This window comes from Panulirus ornatus, chromosome 16 (genome assembly GCF_036320965.1).
Source record: "Panulirus ornatus isolate Po-2019 chromosome 16, ASM3632096v1, whole genome shotgun sequence".
Classification (NCBI taxonomy): domain Eukaryota; kingdom Metazoa; phylum Arthropoda; class Malacostraca; order Decapoda; family Palinuridae; genus Panulirus; species Panulirus ornatus.
In genome coordinates this window covers 43,029,722-43,055,399 of record NC_092239.1, presented here as the reverse complement: position 1 = coordinate 43,055,399, position 25,678 = coordinate 43,029,722, and the positions used below count along the sequence as shown (strand labels likewise).

The window sequence follows — 25,678 nt, the reverse complement described above, 5'->3', positions numbered from 1 at the left end:
TTACATACTGGTAGGGAAAGTATTGTAAAGCTGAAGGGCCTTATCCTTCGACAGACATGTTGACATGGGAAAGGATGAGGCAGTGTACCTCATAAGATGAAAAAAAACCTGCTTGGACATTTTATAGTAAAGATTATAGAAATGAGAATTAATAATTATTCTTGTTCATATGTACAGTTTTTACTTAACTGCAGACATGCAGTATATGTATATCAGTATTTATGCATAATAGAAGAAATATATTTAATAAACTGGAGATAGAAATACCACAGGAAGTGTGATGTGTTCTTCCCCTTGTGTTTATGAATTTGGCTAAGGTTTTTGTTGAGTTTGATTTTGAATGTTCCCCTCGTTGGACTGGTTACTACCTTGTTCGTAAGAATCTCCTCTTCAGCAGTACTTTATCAAGATCTACTTTTTTCCTTGGTTTATATTATTTTTATTTTGCTTTGTCGCTGTCTCCCGCGTTTGCGAGGTAGCGCAAGGAAACAGAAGAAAGAAATGGCCCAACCCACCCCCATACACAATGTATATACATACACGTGTACACACGCAAATATACATACCTATACATCTCAATGTACACATATATATACACACACAGACACATACATATATACCCATGAACACAATTCACACTGTCTGCCTTTATTCATTCCCATCGCCACCTCGCCACACATGGAATACCATCCCCCTCCCCCCTCATGTGTGCGAGGTAGCACTAGGAAAGGACAACAAAGGCCCCATTCATTCACACTTAGTCTCTAGCTGTCATGCAATAATGCCCGAAACCACAGCTCCCTTTCCACATCCAGGCCCCACACAACTTTTCATGGTTTACCCGACGCTTCACATGCCCTGATTCAAATCCACTGACAGCACGTCAGCCTGGGTATACCACATCAATCCAATTCACTCTATTCCTTGCCCTCCTTTCACCCTCCTGCATGTTCAGGCCTCGATCACACAAAATCTTTTTCACTCCATCTTTCCACCTCCAATTTGGTCTCCCACTTCTCCTCGTTCCCTCCACCTCCGACACATATCCTCTTGGTCAATCTTTCCTCACTCATTCTCTCCATGTGCCCAAACCATTTCAAAACACCCTCTTCTGCTCTCTCAACCACGCTCTTTTTATTTCCACACATCTCTCTTACCCTTACATTACTTACTCGATCAAACCACCTCACACCATATATTGTCCTCAAACACCTCATTTCCAGCACATCCACCCTCCTGCGCACAACTCTATCCATAGCCCACGCCTCGCAACCATACAACATTGTTGGAACCACTATTCCTTCAAACATACCCATTTTTGCTTTCCGAGATAATGTTCTCGACTTCCACACATTCTTCAAGGCTCCCAGGATTTTCGCCCCCTCCCCCATCCTATGATTCACTTCCGCTTCCATGGTTCCATCCGCTGCCAGATCCACTCCCAGATATCTAAAACACTTTACTTCCTCCAGTTTTTCTCCATTCAAACTTACCTACCAGTTGACTTGACCTACCAGTTGACTTGACCCTCAACCCTACTGTACCTAATAACCTTGCTCTTATTCACATTTACTCTTAACTTTCTTCTTTCACACACTTTACCAAACTCAGTCACCAGCTTCTGCAGTTTCTCACATGAATCAGCCACCAGCGCTGTATCATCAGCGAACAACAACTGACTCACTTCCCAAGCTCTCTCATCCACAACAGACTTCATACTTGCCCCTCTTTCCAAAACTCTTGCATTCACCTCCCTAACAACCCCATCCATAAACAAATTAAACAACCATGGAGACATCACACACCCCTGCCACATACCTACATTCACTGAGAACCAATCACTTTCCTCTCTTCCTACACGGACACATGCCTTACATCCTCGATAAAAACTTTTCACTGCTTCTAACAACTTGCCTCCCACACCATATATTCTTAACACCTTCCACAGAGCATCTCTATCAACTCTATCATATGCCTTCTCCAGATCCATAAATGCTATATACAAATCCATTTGCTTTTCTAAGTATTTCTCACATACATTCTTCAAAGCAAACAGGTGATCCACACATCCTCTACCACTTCTGAAACCACACTGCTCTTCCCCAATCTGATGTTCTGTACATGCCTTCACCCTCTCAATCAATACCCTCCCATATAATTTACCAGGAATACTCAACAAACTTATACCTCTGTAATTTGAGCATTCACTCTTATCCCATTTGCCTTTGTACAATAGCACTATGCACGCATTCCGCCAATCCTCAGGCACCTCACCATGAGTCATACATACATTAAATAACCTTACCAACCAGTCAACAATACAGTCACCCCCTTTTTTAATAAATTCCACTGCAATACCATCCAAACCTGCTGCCTTGCCGGCTTTCATCTTCCGCAAAGCTTTTACTACCTCTTCTCTGTTTACCAAATCATTTTCCCTAACCCTCTCACTTTGCACACCACCTCGACCAAAACACCCTATATCTGCCACTCTATCATCAAACACATTTAACAAACCTTTTGAAATACTCACTCCATCTCCTTCTCACATCACCACTACTTGTTTTCACCTCCCCATTTGCGCCCTTCACTGAAGTTTCCATTTGCTCCCTTGTCTTACGCACTTTATTTACCTCCTTCCAGAACATCTTTTTATTCTCCCTAAAATTTAAAGATACTCTCTCACCCCAACTCTCATTTGCCCTTTTTTCACCTCTTGCACCTTTCTCTTGATCTCCTGTCTCTTTCTTTTATACATCTCCCACTCAATTGCATTTTTTCCCTGCAAAAATCATCCAAATGCCTCTCTCTTCTCTTTCACTAATAATCTTACTTCTTCATCCCACCACTCACCACCCTTTCTAATCAACCCACCTCCCACTCTTCTCATGCCACAAGCATCTTTTGCACAATCCATCACTGATTCCCTAAATACATCCCATTCCTCCCCCACTCCCCTTACTTCCATTGTTCTCACCTTTTTCCATTCTGTACTCAGTCTCTCCTGATACTTCCTCACACAAGTCTCCTTCCCAAGCTCACTTACTCTCACCACCCTCTTCACCCCAACATTCACTCTTCTCTGCAAACCCATACAAATCTTCACCTTAGCCTCCACAAGATGATGATCAGACATCCCTCCAGTTGCACCTCTCAGCACATTAACATCCAAAAGTCTCTCTTTTGCGCGCCTGTCAATTAACACGTAATCCAATAACGCTCTCTGGCCATCTCTCCTACTTACATATGTATACTTATGTATATCTCGCTTTTTAAACCAGGTATTCCCAATCACCTGTCGTTTTTCAGCACATAAATCTTCAAGCTCTTCACCATTTCCATTTACAACACTGAACACCCCATGTATACCAATTATTCCCTCAACTGCCACATTACTCACCTTTGCATTCAAATCACCCATCACTATAACCCGGTCTCGTGCATCAAAACCACTAACACACTCATTCAGCTGCTCCCAAAACACTTGCCTCTCATGATCTTTCTTCTCATGCCCAGGTGCATATGCACCAATAATCACCCATCTCTCTCCATCAACTTTCAGTTTTACCCATATTAATTGAGAATTTACTTTCTTACACTCTATCACATACTCCCACAACTCCTGTTTCAGGAGTACTGCTACTCCTTCCCTTGCTCTTGTCCTCTCACTAACCCCTGACTTTACTCCCAAGACATTCCCAAACCACTCTTCCCCTTTACCCTTGAGCTTCGTTTCACTCAGAGCCAAAACATCCAGGTTCCTTTCCTCAAACATACTACCTATCTCTCCTTTTTTTTTTTTTTCCTAGGTGTTTCCATCGTATTTTCTTAGCTAACATAGGGCCCTAGAGAGTAGTTTTTTAAAATTTACATTATCAGACCTCTGATTGATTTGAAACACAGCAAATTTCTTATTACTGAGGTTTTTTTTAATTGTGAGTGGATCCAATCCCCCTTTGCCTAATATAATCATTTATGTGTGAAGGGCAGAACAAGATTTTTTGGGGGCTCTATGATGTATAGTTTCTAGCCTTTCATTACCCTTCCATGAGGAACAAAAGACACAGCATATTTTGTTTAAGGCCTTTCCTTGAAGGGTACTTTTGTCTGTGACTGGGGCCAGTGACATTAAAAGGAAAAATAAATACCGTAGATGTCTTGGTTTGGTAAATTTGTAGGTAAAGGCATTACAATTCCTACTTGAAAATATGAAATTTTTGCCAGTTAAGCATAGTTCCTTTTACTTATGTGGTCACCCATACACACTCCTAGCTACACCTGTCTTTCCCCACCATTACAGCCTGACCTTTTAACATCTCTTTCAGTATATATTATGAGAATTGTTCTTGCCAAAATGACAACCATTTGCTTTCATTTCTAATAATTACAAATTGTTTTGATTTTCCTTCGGTCAATCTACAAACCAGTTATAGATGTTTCCACCTCTTCTCAGAGAGTTGAATGCATCAAATGATTATTCTTGAGGCTCTTTATTGAAGTTTTGCTGAACACTGTACTAAGAAAAATTGATTCAAGTTCTATAGCCTGGTTGTGCTACAAGAATGCATTACTGTAAAGTTCAGCACCGCATCATCCACTCTATCCTGGAAACTTCACATAATGAATATCACAAAGTGTGATTTCCAAAATCAGGGGTTATTGTATTGGTGCTGCAATTATCATTATTCTGAACAGCTATTCGATTTCTGCTGGGATCTCATTCACCCTGCTATGGAGAATTGGTCACATCAGAGATGGCTCTTCCATCTCTCTCTTAGCCAGAATGGAATCAAAAGCCTCTTACTTTATTGACTCTCTTGCTTCACCTCTCTTCAACTATCCCTTTCCATCTGTTATGATGTTACTGCCCTCCCTTTGTTTTGCAGGTATGATTTCAGCCTCTGTTCTTGTGAGCTGACCATATGTGTCCCAGCTTTTAAGGCTTGAACCCATGGCAAAGCAAAGGTGTGGAATTCTGTTTCTTCTTTAATGTTTCTGTTTTCCTGTAACTTTTCTGTAGGAGTCAGGTCTACAAACATTAGAGAAACTCAGTTTATTTTCTACATTCTTTTTCTCAAACTTTATAGATTTTTCATTTAGTTCATGGTGGCCACAACAGGGGCATGTTCTTACCTGCACCATGTCATTTACTATATAGAATAATAACACATTGTTTCCTTCAAGATATTCTGCCATTTCCCTTATTTCTCATTCAAGAAATTTCTATATAACAGTTGTGAGGCAGATAGATCTATAATATCTTAGGAGGCAGATAGATCTGTAATATCTTAGGCTGCTTTCTGTCGCCTTTTTTACAACCTTTACTGGTATATAGGTCACAGTGGATATCTTGCTGTTGCTTGTTACAGTGCTTTGATAGGTAGTTGAAGACAATCAAGTAGAAGACAGTCAGCTATCTCTTTATATGCATTCATCTTACCTTAGTTGTCAAGTTTTCAAGGCTATACAGGAAGATCTCCATTCCAAATATCCATAGTCTGACAGCATTTGAAATCCTGACACTCACACATTTATGATAATGCCAGAATGGTGCATAAGTTTCCAAAGTTGGAATTTGAGACATTAGTGCCTCATGCTTTCCTTTGTTATTTCTGTGGATTTTGACATTGATCTGCCCATGTGATGGCATACATGTGTTAAACACCCATTATGTTCTTTTGTTTTCTTTTTGCTAGTATCATTTCCACGTTTAAGAGTCTGGTTGGGATCTTAATGAGTATTTCTAAGTCCAGCACTATGACTTGTGTGTAGTTTGGCATCTTAATTCATGGTAAGTAGCATTAAGGTTCATTCTTATTAAACTGTAATCACACATGTTATTAATGATGAGATTTTTTTTGAACCTTTATTGTTCAGTCTGAAATGTTAAGTGTGATATTTTTCTACCTCAGAAATGCTGAGTAGATTTGCTTGGTCTTCATCACTGTACTAGATACAAATTGTTATTTTCCCCAATTGGTTCATTAATGATTTGATAGACAAAGCTGTTTTCTGAGAAATTTATTTTTTGTTCAACTCTGTTCCTGCACTTGTGCTTGATCCCTATTATTTATTTTGTTTCTTTCATTTTTGTCATCCATTTCCTTTGTTAGTGAGATAGCACCAGGACCAAGAACAGATGAAGAAATGGCCTCATTTGCTCACATCTATTCTCAAGCTGTCATGTGTAATGCACCAAAACAACAGCTCCCTATCCACAACCAGACCCCACAGACCTTCCTATGGTTGTCCCAGGCTGCTTCATATACCCAGGAACAGTCCATTGACTGCATTAATCCCTCTGGATACAACATTGCTACAGTTCACTCCACCCCATGTACACCTACCCTCCTGCATGTTCAGGCCTTAATCTCTCAGAACAGTTTTCACCCCATCCTTCCATCTTTATTTGGTCTGCCTTTTTAACCCCTTCAGTTTTGACTCATATATCCTCTTTATTAACATGTTCTCACTAATTCTCTTTTTTTTATCCAAGCATTTTCACATCCTCTTAGCTATCTCAACCATACTCTTCTTATTACCATACATTTCATTTCCAACACATCCATCCCCCATTAATACATCCATACAACATTATTGGGACTACCATAACTTCAAGCATACCCAGTTTTGCCATCCAATATAGTAACCTCTTTTTCCACACATTTATCTCTGCTCCTAGAACCTTTGCTCCTCACCAACTCTATGACTAACCTCTGCTTCCATGATTACATTTGCAGCCATATCCACTTTCAGTTATCTAAAATGCTCAACTTCTTCCTAGTTTTTCCTTTCAGACTCACCCCATCTGCCTTGTCTCTCTGCACTAGTAAACTTAATAATCTTGCTTTTATTGGCATTTATTTGTAACTTTCTCTTTTTACACACTCTCCCTAACTCTAGACACCAAATTCTCCAGTTTCTTACTTGAATCTGTCACCAGTGCTGTTTCATCATCAAACAACAACTAACTCACTTCCCAGGTCCCTCACCCCCTTCAGACTGAATACCAGCCCTGCTTCCCAAGACCCTTGCATTTATTCCCTTACCATCCCATTGATAAATGGATTAAAAAGCCATGGTAACATTACATACCCACCCACTCACTTTCACTTGCAACCACTCACCCTCCTCTTTACCCACTTGCACACATGCCTTACTCTCTTGGTAAAAACTCCTCTGCATCTAATAGTTTTCTACCTACACCATATTTCTGTAACACCTTCCCCAAAAGTATCTCTGTCAGCCATATCATATGCTCTCTCCAGATCCATGAATGCCACAGACAAATCCTTTTTTGTCTCAAGTATTTCTCACACTTATTCTTCAAAGCAAACACCTGGTCCACACATCCTCAACCTCTCTTGTAACCACATTGTTCCTCCCCAAGCTGATTCTTTTTGCATGCCACCATGTTCTCAATCACCACTCATCTAAACAGCTTAATGGGTGCACTCATCAACCTAATATATCGAACACTCACTTTTGTTTCTTTTCCTTTATACAGTGGCTCTATACATGCATTCTGCCAATCTTCAGGCACTTCACCATGGTCCATACATATATTGAAAATCTCTAACTAACCCAACAATAACATCAGTCACTCCTTTAAGAAATTCAGTTTTGATAGCATCCACCCCAGCCGCCTTGCCATATTTCATCTTATGCTAGACTTTCACCTCTTCCCTTTTCATCAACCAGTTGCCACTTTTCATACAACCCTGACCTAAATGCTTCACATCTGCCAATATATCACCAGTCACATTCAACAGTCCTTCAGATTACTCACTCTATCTCCTCTTCACCTTGTCAGTACCCGTTATCACTTTCCCACTTGTTTTTCTCATGCTGTTAACATCTTCCCAAAACTTTGTATTCTCCTTGGAGTTTGCTAACACTCACTCACCTTAATCCTCATTTGCATTCTTATTTCAACCCCTGCACCTTCCTCTTTACTTCCTGCCTTTCTCATGTGCATTTCCCAGTCACTTACACTCCTTCTCTTTAAGTACTGCCAACACATGCCTCTTTTTTCTCTCACTAGCAACTTTACTTTGTCATCCCATCAGTCACTGCTCTTTCTCTTTTGCCTTCCTCCAGTCTTCCACATGCCACACACTTCTCTTGTACATATCAACATTGCTTCCTTGAATACCTCCCATTCCTCACCCACTACCTATAGCTTGTTTTACTCTCATCTTTTGCCAGTTTACTCCCAGTCTCTCTTGATATTTCTTCTCACTTCATCCTTCCTTCTCACCCACATACACTTATGTATATCCTCTTTTTAAATCAGGTATATCCATTTGCAAGTCCTTTTTCAACACACATTTTTCAACACACCTTACTGAATACCCCATGTCCCCCAATTATACCATGAACTGCTACACTACTCACTTTCCTATTTAACTTACCCATCAGGAGTACCCAGTCTCTTGCATTAAAACTGTAAATAGACCCTTTCAAGTGCTTCCAAAACACTCGCCTCTAATCATCTTCTCATGGCCAGGTGCATAAGCACTAATGATCACCCATCTCTCATTCTCCACATTTAGTTTTACCCACATTAGGCTGAAGCTCACTTTACACCCTTTCACACATTTCCATAACTCCTGCTTCAGATGTAGTGCTACCCTTTCCTTATCTCTCGCCACCTCATTAACTCCTGACTTAACCCAAAGACTTTCCCAAACCTTTATCCCCATTACCCTTGAACTTTGTTTTCACTTAGAACTAAAACATCCAGGTTCCTCTCCTAAAACTTACAGTCTATCTCTCCTTTCTTCTTTTCCATCTTTTAGAAATATAATATAAGAAAGGAAGGGCTTCCAGCCCTCCCCTGCTCCCTCCCCTCGTAGTCTTTTCTACAACATACAGGGAATACATGGTTGGAATTTTTTCTCCCTTATCTCCATTATATATTTGGTAAATTGTCCTCTGATTCCAGCAGGATTTTTGAGATGTTCTGCAAACAGTTCTGGGTAGAGGATGGTTTATTTACTACAGCACATAAACACTGTTGTTCATGTCTGAATGATTTACAGCTGTGATTACCTGAACAGGTGTAAGTAAAGATTTCACATACAGCCTAATGACCACCTCATCTGCTTATTCTATTCCTGTTAGATATTCTTATTTCACTTACTCTTATGAAAAGTCTTTAGTGTTACAGTTGTGCAAGGTCTCAGCTAAAGGAGCAATGTAAATAGTTTAATTTTTGAGTAGATGTCTTGACTGATGTATCTCCTAAGTTTCTTGCACTGAAAATTGATACCATGTTATTTCCAATCAATGATGACCAAATTGTGTGTCCTTTATCACCTGCATGTTCTTGATTTAGCCTGACATGGCCTGTCCCATGGTTGCTCTAAGCTACCTGTCTTATTTCCTCCCTTACTTGACTAATCCCTCCATGACCTCTCTCGTCCCTTTTTACTCCTGTTAGGGGATCCTGGCTGTAATGAGGGTTTCCCTTCTCAATTGCAGTATAGACTTGACAACTGATGATACTGCCAAGCCTATCCACACAAATGGGGGACATGTGAATACCATCCTTGCAAATTAGGTCAGGGCTGTCAGTGAACAAGTCCCAGACAGCAGTGAAGTTTACTCCTTCTTCATTGCACACCTTATGAAGCCTTTCATTAATGCCTAGAGCTCTACTTAGACTATCAGAAAAACATGTGGGTAGTATACTGTTTACAAAACATCTTATCAAATTTATTTATAGCTCTCTTTTTGTATGGATAAGATTTTCATACCTATTCAGGTATCATCCACAAGCAATATGAAGCTCTTTGTTTTGGTATCTGTATGAGATATGGGAATGAGAAATAACATAAATGCTAGCACAGTTTCATGGGAAAAGCTTTTTACAGTGTTGTAATGGGATTTCACATAGTGTACAATATAGTATATGAATCTGTTTGTTTGGAAGTTGTAGATCCACCATTCCGTTTTACCCTTTTTCCTACTGTATGCATATTGTATGCTATTATTCCATGTTCACAAAGTTACAATCTTAAGGAAAGTCGGCAGTTCACGTTAGCATTTTGTTTGCTTCTTAATGCTTCAAAGATTTTATCATGGTGATTAAGCTATTGTGATAGGCATGATCTTTTCCCTGCTTCTATGTTGCTCTTGGTTTTATGAATTTTTTTATTCCATACAGTTTACTTGATAGAACTCTGAAAACTATTGACAGTTTGTGATGTTAGCACTTTTGCTTTGCTTCCTCTGTGGAGAGGACTTTTTAACTTTCAAAAACATCATAGTGCAGGTTTCCTCTATGAACAGTTTTATGTATAAGTACTCTTTGTAGTGGAATATTGCATTGTTTTATATTAACTAAATTCCATGAGTTTGTTGCTGCTGAAGAAAATATTATTGGGATGGTTTATTCTTTTACTGCGAGAATTGCATGTGTGTGAATGAACATGTTTTATAAATTGACTGCAAAAAAAATTGCAGTGTCTCCATGGCATCGAAGAAAACATTTCTCTTTTGCTGCATGAATTGTTACCTCTCAAATGGCTTCTAAAATGCTTGCTGAACCATGCAGACTACTTTCATTTGTAAATAACTTAAGTAAATGTGAATGTAAACAAATAACAATGACCCATCTACTCTTAACAACTATCTTTACATTTTTGCTGTATTATTAATGCAAGTCTATTAAGTTGTATGCACATTTTTTACATGATATACAGAGCAAGAGTTTATTTTATAGTATACTTCATAAATACTATATGAAGAAGTTATGATGAATAGATTTTTTTTTAGAGAGACTTTGATGCCTGTTTTGTTTAATTTTCTTTTTTCATTCCCTTCTAGTTTATCATACATCATGCATCAAAAGAGGAAAAGAATCATTACAGCAAAGGAGATGGAAGAAATACTTCAGACAGAAACCTAGACATTGCAAATGATTTTTCTATTATATATATAAATTTTGCTAATTTTGATTCATATATTGGATGTTATGTTTGTGGATTGTGGTAGTATTGTTTATAGATTATGCAAATCTATAAACACACACACACATATATGATGTTTACTCCCCACACCTCACACATGAACACAAAGACTACAAAAAAAATTAACCTCGAAACTGGTACCAGATTTGGCCTTTGCCATCACACCAACCTTTGACTTTACTTTTATGACATTTCCAAACTATTCTTCTCCTTCTCCTTTCAGCTTTGTTTCACTGAGAGCCAAAACAAGCTGTTCCTTTCCTAAAACATACTACCTATCTCTCCTTTCTTCTAATCCTGGTTACAACCACACACATCCTGACTTCCCAGCCTGAGCCTTGGAGGAGGATAAGCACTCCCCTCCTGGCTCCTTCCTCTTTTCCATTTTTTAGAAATGTAAGTACAAGGTGGTAGTGGTGGGGGTTCCAGGTCCCTGCTTCCACCCCTCTTAGTTCCCTTCTATGACGCACAGTGAATATGTAGGGAAAATTTTTTCTCCTATACTCTAGGAAAAGAAAGGCAGTGGATTTGGATGGTATTGCAGTAGAATTTATTAAGAAGGGGTTACTGTGTTATTAAATGGTTGGTGAGGATGTTCATTTTATGTATGGATCATGGTGAAGTGCCTGAGGATTGGAGAATGCATCCATAGTGCCACTATACAAAGGCAGAAGGGATAAAGGTGAGTGTTCAAACTACAGAGGCATAAGTTTGTTGAGTATTCCTGGGAAATTAGATGGGAGGGTATTGATTGAGAGGTTGAAGGCATGTACAGAGCATCAGATTGGGGAAGAGCAGTGTGGTTTCAGAAGTGGTAGAGGATGTATGGATCAGATGTCTGCTTTGAAGAATTTATATGAAAAATGTTTAGAAAAAGAGATGGATTTGTATGTATCATTTATGGAGAAGGCATATGATAAGGTTGATAGAGATGCTTTGTAGAAGGCCTTAAGAGTATATTGTGTGGGAGGTAACCTGTTAGAATCAGTGAGAAGTTTTCACCAAGGATGTAAGGCATGTGTACTTGTAGGAAGAGAGGAAAATGATTGGTTCCCAGTGAATGTCGGTCTGTGGCAGGAGTGTGCAGTGTCTCCATGGTTGTTTAATTTGTTTATGGATGGGGTTGTTAAGGAGGTAAATGCACTCAGTTGTTTTTTGCCGATGATACAGCTCTGGTAGCTGATTTGAGTGAGAAACTGCCAGCCTTCATCCATTCCTGTCGCTACTCCGTCACACAGGAAATAGTGTCGCTACACCCTGCTTGAGTGAGGTAGTGCTAGGAAAACAGACATGCTTGTGGCATGAAAAGCGTGGGAGGTGGGCATATTAGAAAGAGTAGTGAGTGGTGGGATGAAAAAGTAAGATTATTAGTGAAAGAGAAGAGAGAGGCATTTGGACGATTTTTGCAGGGAAATAATGCAAATGACTGGGAGATGTATAAAAGAAAGAGACAGGAGGTCAAGAGAAAGGTGCAAGAGGTGAAAAAGAGGGCAAATGAGAGTTGGGGTGAGAGAGTATCATTAAATTTTAGGGCGAATAAAAAGATGTTTTGGAAGGAGGTAAATAAAGTGCGTAAGACAAGGGAACAAATGGGAACTTCAGTGAAGGGGGCTAATGGGGAGGTGATAACAAGTAGTGGTGATGTGAGAAGGAGGTGGAGTGAGTATTTTGAAGGTTTGTTGAATGTGTTTGATGATAGAGTGGCAGATATAGGGTGTTTTGGTCGAGGTGGTGTGCAAAGTGAGAGGGTTAGGGAAAATGATTTTGTAAACAGAGAAGAGGCAGTAAAAGCTTTGCGGAAGATGAAAGCCGGCAAGGCAGCGGGTATATACATACACGTTCACACACACAAATATACATACCCATACATCTCAATGTACACATATATTTATTCACACACAGACACATACATATATACACATGCACACAATTCACACTGTCTGCCTTTTATTCATTCCCATCGCCACCTCGCCACACATGGAATAATATCCCCCAACCCCCCTCATGTGTGTGAGGTAGCGCTAGGAAAAGACAACAAAGGCCCCATTCGTTCACACTCAGTCTCTAGCTGTCATGCAATAATGCCCGAAACCACAGCTCCCTTTTCACATCCAGGCCCCACAGAACTTTCCATGGTTTACCCCAGATGCTTCACATGCCCTGATTCAATCCATTGACAGCATGTCGACCCCGGTATACCACATTCTTACTCTATTCCTTGCCCGCCTTTCACCTTCCTGCATGTTCAGGCCCCGATCACTCAAAATCTTTTTCACTCCATCTTTCCACCTCCAATTTGGTCTCCCACTTCTCCTCGTTCCCTCCACCTCTGACACATGTATCCTCTTTTTCAATCTGTCCTCACTGATTTTCTCCATGTGACCAAACCATTTCAATACACCCTCTTCTGCTCTCTCTACCACACTCTTTTTATTACCACACATCTCTCTTACCCTTTCATTACTTACTCGATCAAACCACCTCACACCACATATTGTCCTCAAACATCTCATTTCCAACACATCCACCCTCCTCTGCACAACCCTATCTATAGCCCATGCCTTGCAACCATATAACATTGTTGGAACCACTATTCCTTCAAACATACTCATTTTAGCTCTCTGAGATAACATGCTGGCCTTTCACACATTCTTCAACACTCCCAGAACCTTCGCCCCCTCCCCCACCCTGTGACTCACATCTGCTTCCATGGTCCCATCCACTGCTAAATCCACTTCCAGATATCTAAAACACTTCTTCCTCCAGTTTTTCTCCATTCACACTTACCTCCCAATTGACTTGCTCCCTCAAGCCTACTGAACCTAATATCCTTGCTCTTATTCACATTTACTCTCAGCTTTCTTCTTTATTCAAGCCATCACTGCTCCTGTAAATACATCCCATTCCTCCCCCACTCCCCTTATGTCATTTGCTTTCACCTTTTTCCATTCTGCACTCAATCTCCCTTGGTACTTCCTCACACAAGTCTGCTTTCCGAGCTCACTTACTCTCACCACTCTCTTCACCCCAACATTATCTCTTCTTTTCTGGAAACCTTCACCACTCACTTCACCCCAACTTCATCTCTTCTTTTCTGAAAACCTCTACAAATCTTCACCTTCACCTCCACAATATAATGATCAGACATCCTTCAAATTGCCCCTCTTTGCACATTAACATCCAAAAGTCTCTCTTTCACATGTCTATCAATTAACATGTAATCCGATAATGCTCTCTGGCCTTCTCTCCTACTTACATACATATAATTATGTATATCTCTCTTTTTGAACCTGGTATTCCCAATCACCAGTCCTTTTTCACCACACAAATCTACATCTCTTCACCATTTCCATTTACAACCTTGAACACCCCATGTACACCAATTTTACCCTGAAATGCCACATTACTTGCCTGTGTATTCAAATCACCCATCACTATAACTTGGTCTCGTGCATCAAAGCTGCTAACACACTCACTCAGTTGCTCCCAAAACATTTGCCTCTCATGATCTTTCTTCTCATTACCAGGTGCATAGACACCAATAATCACACATCTCTCGCCATCCTCTTTCAGTTTTACCCATATCAATCTTGAGTTTACTTTCTTACACTCTATCACATACTCCCACAACTCCTGCTTCAGGAGAAGTGTTCCTCCGTTTGCTCTTGTCCTCTCACCAACCCCTGACTTTACTCCCAAGACATTCCCAAACCACTCTTCCCCTTTACCCTTGAGCTTTGCTTCACTCAGAGTGAAAACATCCAGGTTCCTTTCCTCAAACATACTATCTGTCTCTCCTTTTTTCACATCTTTGTTACATCCACACACATTTAGACACCCCAGTCTGAGCCTTCAAGTAGGATGAGCACTCCACACATGACTCCTTCTGTTTCCCCTTTTAGAAAGTTAAAATACAAGGAGGGGAGGGTTCCTACCCCCCCACTCCCGTCCCCTCTAGCCGTCTTCTACGATACGTGAGGAATGCGTGGGAAGCATTCTTTTTCCCCTATCCCCTATGTATATTTATATTTATTTTGTTATACTTAGTCGCTGTCTCCCATGTTAGTGAGGTAGCACAAGGAAACAGATGAAAGAATGGCCCAACCCACCCACATACACATGTATATACATAAATGCCCACACACGCACATATACATATCTCCACATTTCAACATATACATACATATATATACACAGACATCTACATATATACACATGTACATATTCATACTTGCTGCCTTCATCCATTCCTGTTGCCACCCCACCACACATGAAATGGCATCCCCCACGCGTGCATGAGGGAGCACTAGGAAAAGACAACAAAAGCTACTTTCGTTTATGCTCAGTCTTTAGCTGTCATGTGTAATGCACTGAAACCACAGCTCTCTTTTCACATCCAGGCCCCCTAAAACTTTTCATGGTTTAGCCCAAATGCTTCAATTGCCCCAGTTCAATCCATTGACAGCGTGTCCAACCACATCGTTTCAATTCACTCTCTTCCTTGCATGCCTTTCACCCTTCTGTATCTTCAGGTCCCAATCGCTTAAAATCTTTTTCACTCCATCCTTCCACCTCTAATTTGGTCTCCCACTTCTCGTTCCCTCCACATCCGACACATATATCCTCTTTGTCAATCTCTCCTCTCTCATTCTCTCCATGTGACCAAACCATTTCAATACACCCTTTTCTGCTCTATCTACCACACTCTTTTTGTTACCACACATCTCTCTTACCCTTTCATTACTTACTCGATCAAACCATCTCACACCACATATTGTCCTCAAACTTCTCATTTCCAATACATCCACCCTCCTCCGCTCAACCCAATCTATGGCCCATGCCTCGCAATCATATAACATTGTTGGAACCACTATTCCTTCAAACATACTCATTTTTCCTCCGAGATAACGTTCTGGCCTTCCACACATCCTTAAACGCGATCAGAACCTTTGCCCCCTCCCTTATCCTGTGACTCACTTCCGCTTCCATGGTTCCATTCGCTGCTAAATCCACTCCCAGATATCTAAAACACTTCTGCCTCCAGTTTTTCTCCATTCACACTTACCTCCCAAATGACTTGTCCCTCAATCCTTCTGAACCAAATAACCTTGCTCTTATTCACATGGTGTACATGAGGTGTTCAGTGTTGTAAATGGAAATGGTGAAGAGCTTGTAGATTTATGTGCTGAAAAAGGACTGGTGATTGGGAATACCTGATTTAAAAAGAGAGATATACATAAGTATACATATGTATGGAGGAGAGATGGCCAGAAAGCGTTATTGGATTACATGTTAAATGATAGGTGCGCGAAAGAGAGACTTTTGGATGTTAATGTGCTGAGAGGTGGAACTGGAGGGATGTCTGATCATTATCTTGTGGAGGCGAAGGTGAAGATTTGTAGAGGTTTTCAGAAAAGAAGAGAGAATGTTGGGGTGAAGAGAGTGATGAGAGTAAGCGAGCTTGGGAAGGAGACTTGTGTGAGGAAGTACCAGAAGAGACTGAGTACAGAATGGAAAAAGGTGAGAACAAAGGAAGTGAAGGGGGCTAATGGGGAGGTGATAACAAGTAGTGGTGATATGAGAAAGAGATTGAGTGAGTATTTTGAAGGTTTGTTGAATGTGTTTGATGATAGAGTGGCAGATATAGGGTGTTTTGGTCGAGTTGGTGAGCAAAGTGAGAGGGTTAGGGAGAATGACTTGGTAAACAGAGAAGAGGTAGTAAAAGCTTTGTGGAAGATGAAAGCCGGCAAGGCAGCGGGTTTGGATGGTATTGCAGTGGAATTTATTTAAAAAGGGGGTGACTATATTGTTGACTGGTTGGTAAAATTATTTAATGTATGTATGACTCATGGTGAGGTGCCTGAGGACTGGCAGAATACATGCATAGTGTCATTGTACAAAGGCAAAGGGGATAAGAGTGAGTGCTCAAATTACAGAGGTATAAGTTTGTTGAGTATTCCTGGGAAATTATTTGAGAGGGTGAAGGCATGTACAGAGCATCAGATTGGGGAAGAGCAGTGTGGTTTCAAAAGTGGTAGAGGATGTGTGGATCAGGTGTTTGCTTTGAAAAATATATGTGAGAAATACTTAGAAAAGCAAATGGATTTGTATGTAGCATTTATGGATCTGGAGAAGGCATATGACAGAGTTGCTAGAGATGCTCTGTGGAAGGTATTAAGAATATATGTTGTGGGAGGTAAGTTGTTAGAAGCAGTGAAAAGTTTTTATCGAGGATGTAAGGCATGTTTACGAGTAGGAAGAGAGGAAAGTGATTGGTTCTCAGTGAATGTTGGTTTGCGGTAGGGGTGCGTGATGTCTCCATGGTTGTTTAATTTGTTTATGGATGGGGTTGTTAGGGAGGTGAATGCAAGAGTTTTGGAAAGAGGGACTAGTTTGCAGTCTGTTGTGGATGAGAGAGCTTGGGAAGTGAGTCAGTTGTTGTTCACTAATGATACAGCGATGGTGGCTGACTCGGGTGAGAAACTGCAGAAGCTGGTGACTGAGTTTGGTGAAATATGTGAAATAAGAAAGATAAGAGTAAATGTGAATAAGAGTAAGGTTATTAGGTACTGTAGGGTTGAGGGACAAGTCAATTGGGAGGTAAGTTTGAATGGAGATAAACTGGAGGAAGTGAAGTGTTTTAGATGTCTGGGAGTGGATATGGCAGCGGATGGAACCATGGAAGTGGAAGTGAATCATAGGGTGGGGGAGGGGGCAAACGTTGTAGGAGCGTTGAAAAGTGTGTGGAAGTCGAGAACGTTATCTTGGAAAGCAAAAAGGGTACATTTGAAGGAATAGTGGTTCCAACAATGTTATATGGTTGCAAGGTTTGGGCTATAGAGTTGTGCAGAGGAGGGTGGATGTGCTGGAAATGTGATGTTTGAGGACAATATGTGGTGTGAGGTGGTTTGATCGAGTAAGTGATGAAAGGGTAAGAGGGATGTGTGGTAATATAAAGAGTGTGGTTGAGAGAGCAGAAGAGGGTGTTTTGGAATGGTTTGGTCATATGAAGAGAATGAGTGAGGAAAGATTGACAATTGAGGCTATATGTGTCAGAGGTGGAGGGAACAAGAAGTGGGAGACCAAATTGAAGGCGGAAGGATGGAGTGAAAAAGATTTTGAGTGATTGGGGCCTAAACATGCAGGAGGGTGAAAGGCATGCAAGGAATAGAGTGAATTGGAGCAATGTGGTATACCAGGGTCGACATGCTGTCACTGGATTGAACCAGGGCATGTGAAGTGTCTAGGGTAAACCATGGAAAGTTTTTAGGGGCTTGGATGTGGAAAGGAGCTGTGGTTTCAGTGCATTAGACATGACAGCTAGAGACTGAGTGTGAACGAATGTGGCCTCTTGTCTTTTCCTAGCGCTACCTCGCTCACATGTGGGGAAGGGGGTTTTCATTTCATGTGTGGTGGGTTGGCGACGGGAATGAATAAGGGCAGACAGTATGAATTATGTACATGTGTATATATGTATATGTCTGTGTGTGTGTGTGTATATATATATATATATGTATGCGTTGGGATGTACAAGTATGTATATGTGTGTGTGTGGATGTGTATGTGGGTGGGTTGGGCCATTCTTTCGTCTGTTTCCTTGCGCTGCCTTGCTAACGCGGGAGACAGCGACAAAGTATAATAAATAAATAAATATATTGATTGAGAGGGTGAAGGCATGTATAGGGCATCAGATTGGGGAAGAGCAGTGTGGTTTCAGAAGTGGTAGAGGATGTTTGGATCAGGTGTTTGCTTTGAAGAATGTATGTGAGAAATACTTAGAAAAACAGATGGATTTGTATGTATCATTTATGGATATGGAGAAGGCATATGATGGAGTTGATTGAAATGCTTTGTGGAATGTATTCAGAGTGGTGTGGGAGTGGGAGGCAAGTTGCTAGAAGCAGTGAAAAGTTTTTATTGAGGATGTAAGGCATGTGTACGAGTAGGAAGAGAGGAAAGTGATTGGTTCCCAGAGAATGTCGGTTTGTGGCAGGAGTACGTGATGTCTCCATGGTTGTTTAATGTTTATGGATTGGGTTGTTATGGAGGTGAATGCAAGAGTTTTGGAAAGAGGGACAAGTATGCAGTCTGTTGTGGAAGTGAGTCAGGTGTTGTTCGCTGATGATATGGCACTAGTGGCTTATTCGGGTGAGAAACTGCAGAAGCTGGTGACTGAATTTGGTAAAGTGTGTGAAAGAAGAAAGCTGAGAGTAAATGTGAATAAGAGCAAGGTTATTAGGAAGTGAAGTGTTTTAGATATCTGGGGGTGGATTTGGCAGCAGATGGAACCATGGAAGCATAAGTGAGTCATTGGGTGGGGGAGGGGACAAAAGTTTTGGGAGCGTTGAAAAATGTGTGGAAGGCGAGATCATTATCTCAGAAAGCGAAACTGGGTATTTTTGAAGGAATAGTGATTCCAACAATGTTATGTGGTTGCAAGGTGTGGGCTATAGGTAGGGTTGAGCAGAGAAGGGTGGATGTGTTGGAAATGAGATGTTTGAGGACAATTTGTGGTGTGGGGTGGTTTGATCGAGTAAGTAATGAAAGGGTAAGAGAGATAATAAAAAGGTAATAAAGGTAATAAAAAGAGTGTGGTTGAGAGAGCAGAAGAGGATGTATTGAAATGTTTTAGTCACATGGAGAGAATGAGTGAGGACAGATTGACAAAGAGGATATATTTGTCAGAGGTGGAGGGAACGAGGAGAAGTGGGAGACCACTTTGGAGTTGGAAGGATGGGGTGAAAAAGATTTTGAGCAATCGGGGCATGAACATGCAGGAGGGTGAAAGGTGTGCAAGGAATCGTGTGAATTGGAACAATTTGGTATACTGAGGTTGATGTGCTGTCAATGGATCGAACCAGGGCATGTGAAGCGTCTGGGGTAAACCATGGAAAGTTTTGTGGGACCTGGATGTGTAAAAGGGAGCTGTGGTTTCGATGCATTATACATGACAGCTAGAAACTGAGTGTGAACAAGTGTGGCCTTTGTTGTCTTTTCCTAGCGCTACCTCGCGCACTTGCCAGGGGAGGGGGTTGTCATATCATGTGTAGGAGGATGGCAACGGCAATGAATAAAAGCAAGTATGAATTGTGGACATGTGTTTATATGTATATGTCTGTGTATGTATAGGGGCAGACAGTGTGAATTGTGTGCATGGGTATATATGTATGTGTCTGTGTGTGTATATATATGTGTACATTGAGAAGTATAGGTATGTATATTTGCGTGTGTGGGCGTGTGTGTGTGTACATTGTGTATGGGGGTGGGTTGTGCCATTTCTTTCGTCTGTTTCCTTGCGCTACCTCGCAAACGCGGGAGACAGCGACAAAGCAAAATAAATGAATAAATAAATGTATATGTATGTATACGTTGAAATATATAGGTATGTATATGTGTGTGTGTGTGGACGTGTATGTATATGCATGTGTATATAGGCGGGTTGGGCCATTCTTTCGTCTGTTTCCCTGTGCTACCTCGCTAATGCGGGAAACGGCAACAAAGTATAATAATGATTAAAAAATAATATTCACACTTTTTTTCACTTAACATTACCCTCTTGTCTCAGGAGTCCCTTCAGTCCTTATGCAACACTCAGAAAACTGGTGACTTCCTTTATTTTGGACCATACGTCACAAAGTGTTGAGATATACTTGTGTGTTAAGCTCAGTGCAGTGCAGTTGAGTTGTAAGTGCTTTGTGTCTTTATGGCAGTTTTGTCATGGGCATGAAGGTTTTTGGGTTATGTTGAAATGGGGTTGATAGCATTGTAGTGATGGATGATTCTGAGAGCATAAACAGGGAAGTGTGATTCATAATTGTCTGGGGAGTGTGGTTTCTGATGGGTGCCTGTGCTGAGGTGTGGAGTTTAAGATTGAGTTGGGAATTCAGATGTTTAGTGCTTCATACGTTATATCAGTATGTTTGTGTTTTGTATGTGTATGTTTTCTCTTTGTTGAGGGAAGGGGATCTGTGAGCAGAGGGTGCTAAAATGTGAGGTAGAGGCAAGATTTTTATTTATTCTTAAGGGTTGTTGGTTAGCTATGTGGTGGTTGGAGTGGGAAGGGTCTAGTGCTGTTTCATAGTGTTGACCTCCAAGCTTGTTGAAGTAGGACTATATTAGGAGGATCTTATTTCATTGAGTTGAGCGTTTGTGGTGGATGCTTCAAGAATTTTAATGGCGCACTGGTGCAGTATCTGTGGATTAACATGGATGGAGCTTATAGCATTGAACAACTGTGATTATGCCATTGCATCATTATATGCAGTCTCTCCCAGCTTCATCATTTATTAAGTGCTTCTGATATTATATGATTTAAGTTATTTTACTATTTGAGTTTTATGAAACCATGGAAATGGAAGTGAGTAATGCACAGCAAGTGATAGTTGTGCCTTTCATAGGAAAAAAACAAGGAAGGATATTAAATCTAGAAGTAATGAAGATGTCTTGATACATTCTGATACTAGACAATGGAGCTGTTGATATTGCTGAGGTACTTGTGTCACAGCTTATGTCACTTGGAAAAACTCATGTTAAATGAAGACAAAGGATGTGCTCAGAATGTCACACCATTAAGTGCTACTAAGATAACCCAGTAGAAGTGACATTATGGTAAGCATATTGCAAAGTAAATGTAAGGGGCCTCTTAGCAAAGCAAATAATAACAAAGCAATTTTGCTACCTGACTGATGTTTCTGTTGGTATTTCAGTGAGAAATTTCTTACCAGAAATGTCTCCCTGTTTATATCATTATATCACTAGAAAAGTTGAATTTTGTCATTATTTGTTTCACTTAAAGTCACACTTTTCAGGAAAGCATCTTGAATTTCTGTATCGCACTATTGAAGAAAGAAGTTCAAGATATAGTAAACTTTCATCTGTGTTGCTGTGGGCTGGTATTGAGTGGACAGAGAAGGGCTTGAGTTGGCTGTTTGGATGCTCGTTACCTGATTGTGTGATGATTTTATTTTTTCCTTGTGTGATCGAGTTCACACGCCTTATATCACACTTAATGATTTTTTCAGGCATAATTTCCATAACACATTATTCACTCATTTTTTACATACATATTTTTTTGCTTGTTATAGATATTACTTATTTACATATTTGCACTGGTTGATCTTTATGTATATGCTCGTTACCTGATTGTGTGATGATTTTATTTTTTCCTTGTGTGATCGAGTTCACACACCTTAAATCACACTTAATGATTTTTTCAGGCATAATTTCCATAACACATCATTCACTTATTTTTTACATACGTATTTTTTTGCTTATTATAGATATTACTTATTTACCTATTTGCACTGGTTGATCTTTATGTATATGAGTAAATGAACAAGAAAAATATTTTCATCAAAAATGTAAACACCAATACAAAAGATAGCATCTTTTACTTAAAGAATTACTACTATAGTAGACATGTAGTTTGGCATCTCACCAAGTTGATGTTTACTCACTCCCTCTGATGATCTGTAGGTGACTGATATGTATATTTTTCCAGCTGTTGTCAGCAACATTACATGACTTAAGGGTGATCAGCTGAGAAGATTGTGGCAAAAATTATCATGACCTTTGATGTCCACTACAGTCACCTACACTCACATGTATTTACATGCACCACATGTTGAGGGTTGAAATTTAGAAAGAGATGTAGGTAGAAATTGCATCCGAGCATAGATATTACTCACTATTCTGATGCTGCATAGTTGCAAATTATTACTATGGAACCCCAAGACCTCTTTAGTGGGTCTGCTGCAGCATCAAGGCTCCACTTTGTGCAAGAATAGTGAAGTGATGGACTCCTTTCAGAGAATGGACTCCTTTAAGAGAAGGTCCTCAACAGTACTGTACTTCTTGCCATCCACTGATGATGATATGGCCTTGCCAAGGGTGAGTTCTCACTTCAGTGTGATCACTAACCCACAGAGTCTGGTAACACCAGTCAAATTAAGAGAGGAAATACATTTATTGTAAGATGGATTGAGTGCTCAAGTGAGGAAGAAAGGGGAAGTGAGTTGAAGTATGGAGAGTGGAAACCATCATGACTGCATTAGAGAACAGAGAGAACCAGAAGAGCCAACAAAATAGAATTTAGAAAGACCTATGCTATACCTTTTCATCAACTTTGGAGATGTTAAGGAGCACAATGAAAGATTCCCCAAAATCCACGAGAGAAGAGGACCAGAGATGACTCACATAGGAGAATTCACCACAAGACTTAGCTCCACAAAAGCGTTATTGGTGTTCCGTGGAAAGGGAATGAGGTTGTAAGTGTTTGAAAAAGTGAGTGTTAGAGTTCGGATATGGAGATAACAGAATTGAATACAGTGAGGCAGTACCAAGAAGGATTAGTTTCGTCTCCTTTTACAGGGATGGGATGCACCAAGGCATGCTCCCAAGATGGAAAACATGGGTTTTTAAAACAAAAAAATATGAAAAATGTTAGCAATGCCCATTTATCACTAAGAAATTACTTGGAAGGCCTTATGTGAAGGATTAGACTCAGTGGGAAGGATTGTAGGGGAGGATTAGATACAGATTTCTCCAGAGTAGACTTAGAGAAATCCTGGAGAGTGACTTTTCAGTTTAGAAAAGTTAGCCATACACTTGTAGATTGATCAGGTTAGTAAAGAAGAAAAGTATAATTGCAGAAGTTATGGAGATAGTTTGGTTGAGGAACATGAAGCTTTAAGCATTGAAGAAGTAAGATTAGCCCACTTTCTCTTATGACAGTATGCTTGATACTAAAAAGAACTGCTTTGCAGTGATTCTAAGCAGAATGAAGTTAACAAGAAAGGAAGAATTTCTTGATCCAATACACTGTGTCCCTTATGCAAGAGGCATCAGGGCAAGAGCTGTCTACCATGGCTTGGGGGATAGAATTTTTTAAAAGCGATGTATGACTATGTCTCGGCCAAGACGACCTCCTCTACATGGTCAACTTAGCTAGGAGCATGAATCTCATCCCACTTATATATTTTTGATGCACAGATTTAATTACATGGGTACTTAAGGTCTCATGATCAGCTGTTTAATGTTCACCAGCCAGTCTGTTGATGTGTTTAATGAGAATTCACATGACTTTAATTTGTAAGGCAGGTAAGAAACCCTTTGACTGGGCTCTAAGTTAATTCCTTTTGTAGAAGTTCATTAGCACTTTTACATAAACTACTTATTTTTTTTTTTTTTTACTGTGCTGGGTATATCTCTGTTGATAAAGAACTTTGAAATATTGAATCTTAGTTTGCAGATATCATGTATAGTGTATAACAAGCACAATTTATGGCTCATCTGTGACCTTTGTCGCCCTTTTGTTATCCTCTATGTGATAACAAAATTTTCTACTTCTCATTCCATATATTACAATTTATTTAAGGAGTTAGACTATGTCATACTCCCTGCTGAGTCAGTTGGAGATCCTTTGGTGACCCTTTTCCAAAAGCTGCCTCCAGTTAGTAGAACTGAAAAGAAAATCTTAAGACCTGATCACTCATTGTGGAGGACATATTCAATTGCAGTACAAAAATAGCACTAGGTTTCTGAAGTGCAGATAATGAAGAGTTTACTGTATTTGGATTAAGCTTGATAGCCAGAAGTTAGATTTTTGGGTGTTACATACTATAGTTACTGTTCCTGTTTAACAGTGAATAGATCTTTGGGAATCAAAGCAGTTTTAGCATAAGAAAGTAGAGAAGATGGCATTAATATTTTCCAGGTCTTGTAGGTCTCCTTCTCTACATAATTGTGTTAGATGGAGATGTGTTGCTTCTCTGTGTTCATTGATACTTTACAATACAAAATGCTTGCTAAATAGGATATTGGAAACATCAGTCCATTTACTGTGGTTTGCATTCCTTTTTTTTCATGTAAGTAGTAACGAGTTTGATCAAATCCAGCAATGTTTTTATTCATGTTTTCTGTTAAGTGCTTATACTTGAGCATGAGAACTTGATTGGAAACTGGTGATATAACCCCGACGAGTATTTAGAGATTAGGTACTGGATAAGATTGGTAACATTTAAATACTTTTGACTGCATGTATCATTCATTTAGAAATATATATGTAGTGTGAAAGTTTTTCATCTTTTAATGTGTGGTACTAAGTTGTTATAGTTAAATGTAACGTAAATGTGAACAGTGTCTTTACATTATTGTGAAAGAATAGTAATCTTATAATACTTTATGTTAATCATTCATTTCTTTACCAGCTAAGTTTGATAAATGTAAGGGCCTCATACAGCAGACAAAATTTTTCATATCAAAGCATACTTCCAACTACATTTTTAAGAAGCTTAAACAGTGCCTATATGTTCTCCAGTACATAAATATTGACTATATGTTCTTGCCTCCTCTCCTTCCACACCCTCCCAAACCAGCCGGCCCACGTCAAGGCCTGCTTCATAGGTTCCTCTCTCACACTACCCATTTCAGAAGGCAAACTGAACCTGGGAACTTGGCAGGTAAGTTTGTATTATTTGGATTGTTTAGGTTAATTGCTTGTGGGTTGTTTTGCTAGTATTTTCTTTGTTTATATACAATAATCCTTTTTTGTGTGCAACATGATAGTTTATAGAATACTTTTAAAATCATCCTGGTTTTTGCATGTATCTGTACAATAATCCCCCAAGTCATACACTCGCTGCCTCACTCTTTCCCTTCCTCTTCACCATACATTTTCTTGTGCTGCAACTCTCTTGCATCTT

At 39.9% G+C, this 25,678-nt stretch overlaps 1 protein-coding gene across 2 annotated transcripts in view; it reads left to right on the top strand.

Annotated features, from left to right (window-relative positions):
- The window catches only part of LOC139754271 (UPF0047 protein YjbQ), a 221,878-nt gene that overhangs the window by 80,774 nt on the left and 115,426 nt on the right, over positions 1 to 25,678 (top strand). The window contains exon 4 of one of the 2 annotated variants that reach the window (XM_071671643.1): positions 25,352 to 25,435. The exons of the other annotated variant lie outside the window; for it this stretch is intronic. Coding sequence (XP_071527744.1) covers positions 25,352 to 25,435 — 84 coding nt within the window. The remainder of the gene's footprint in view (positions 1 to 25,351; positions 25,436 to 25,678) is intronic. 2 annotated transcript variants of the gene reach the window in all.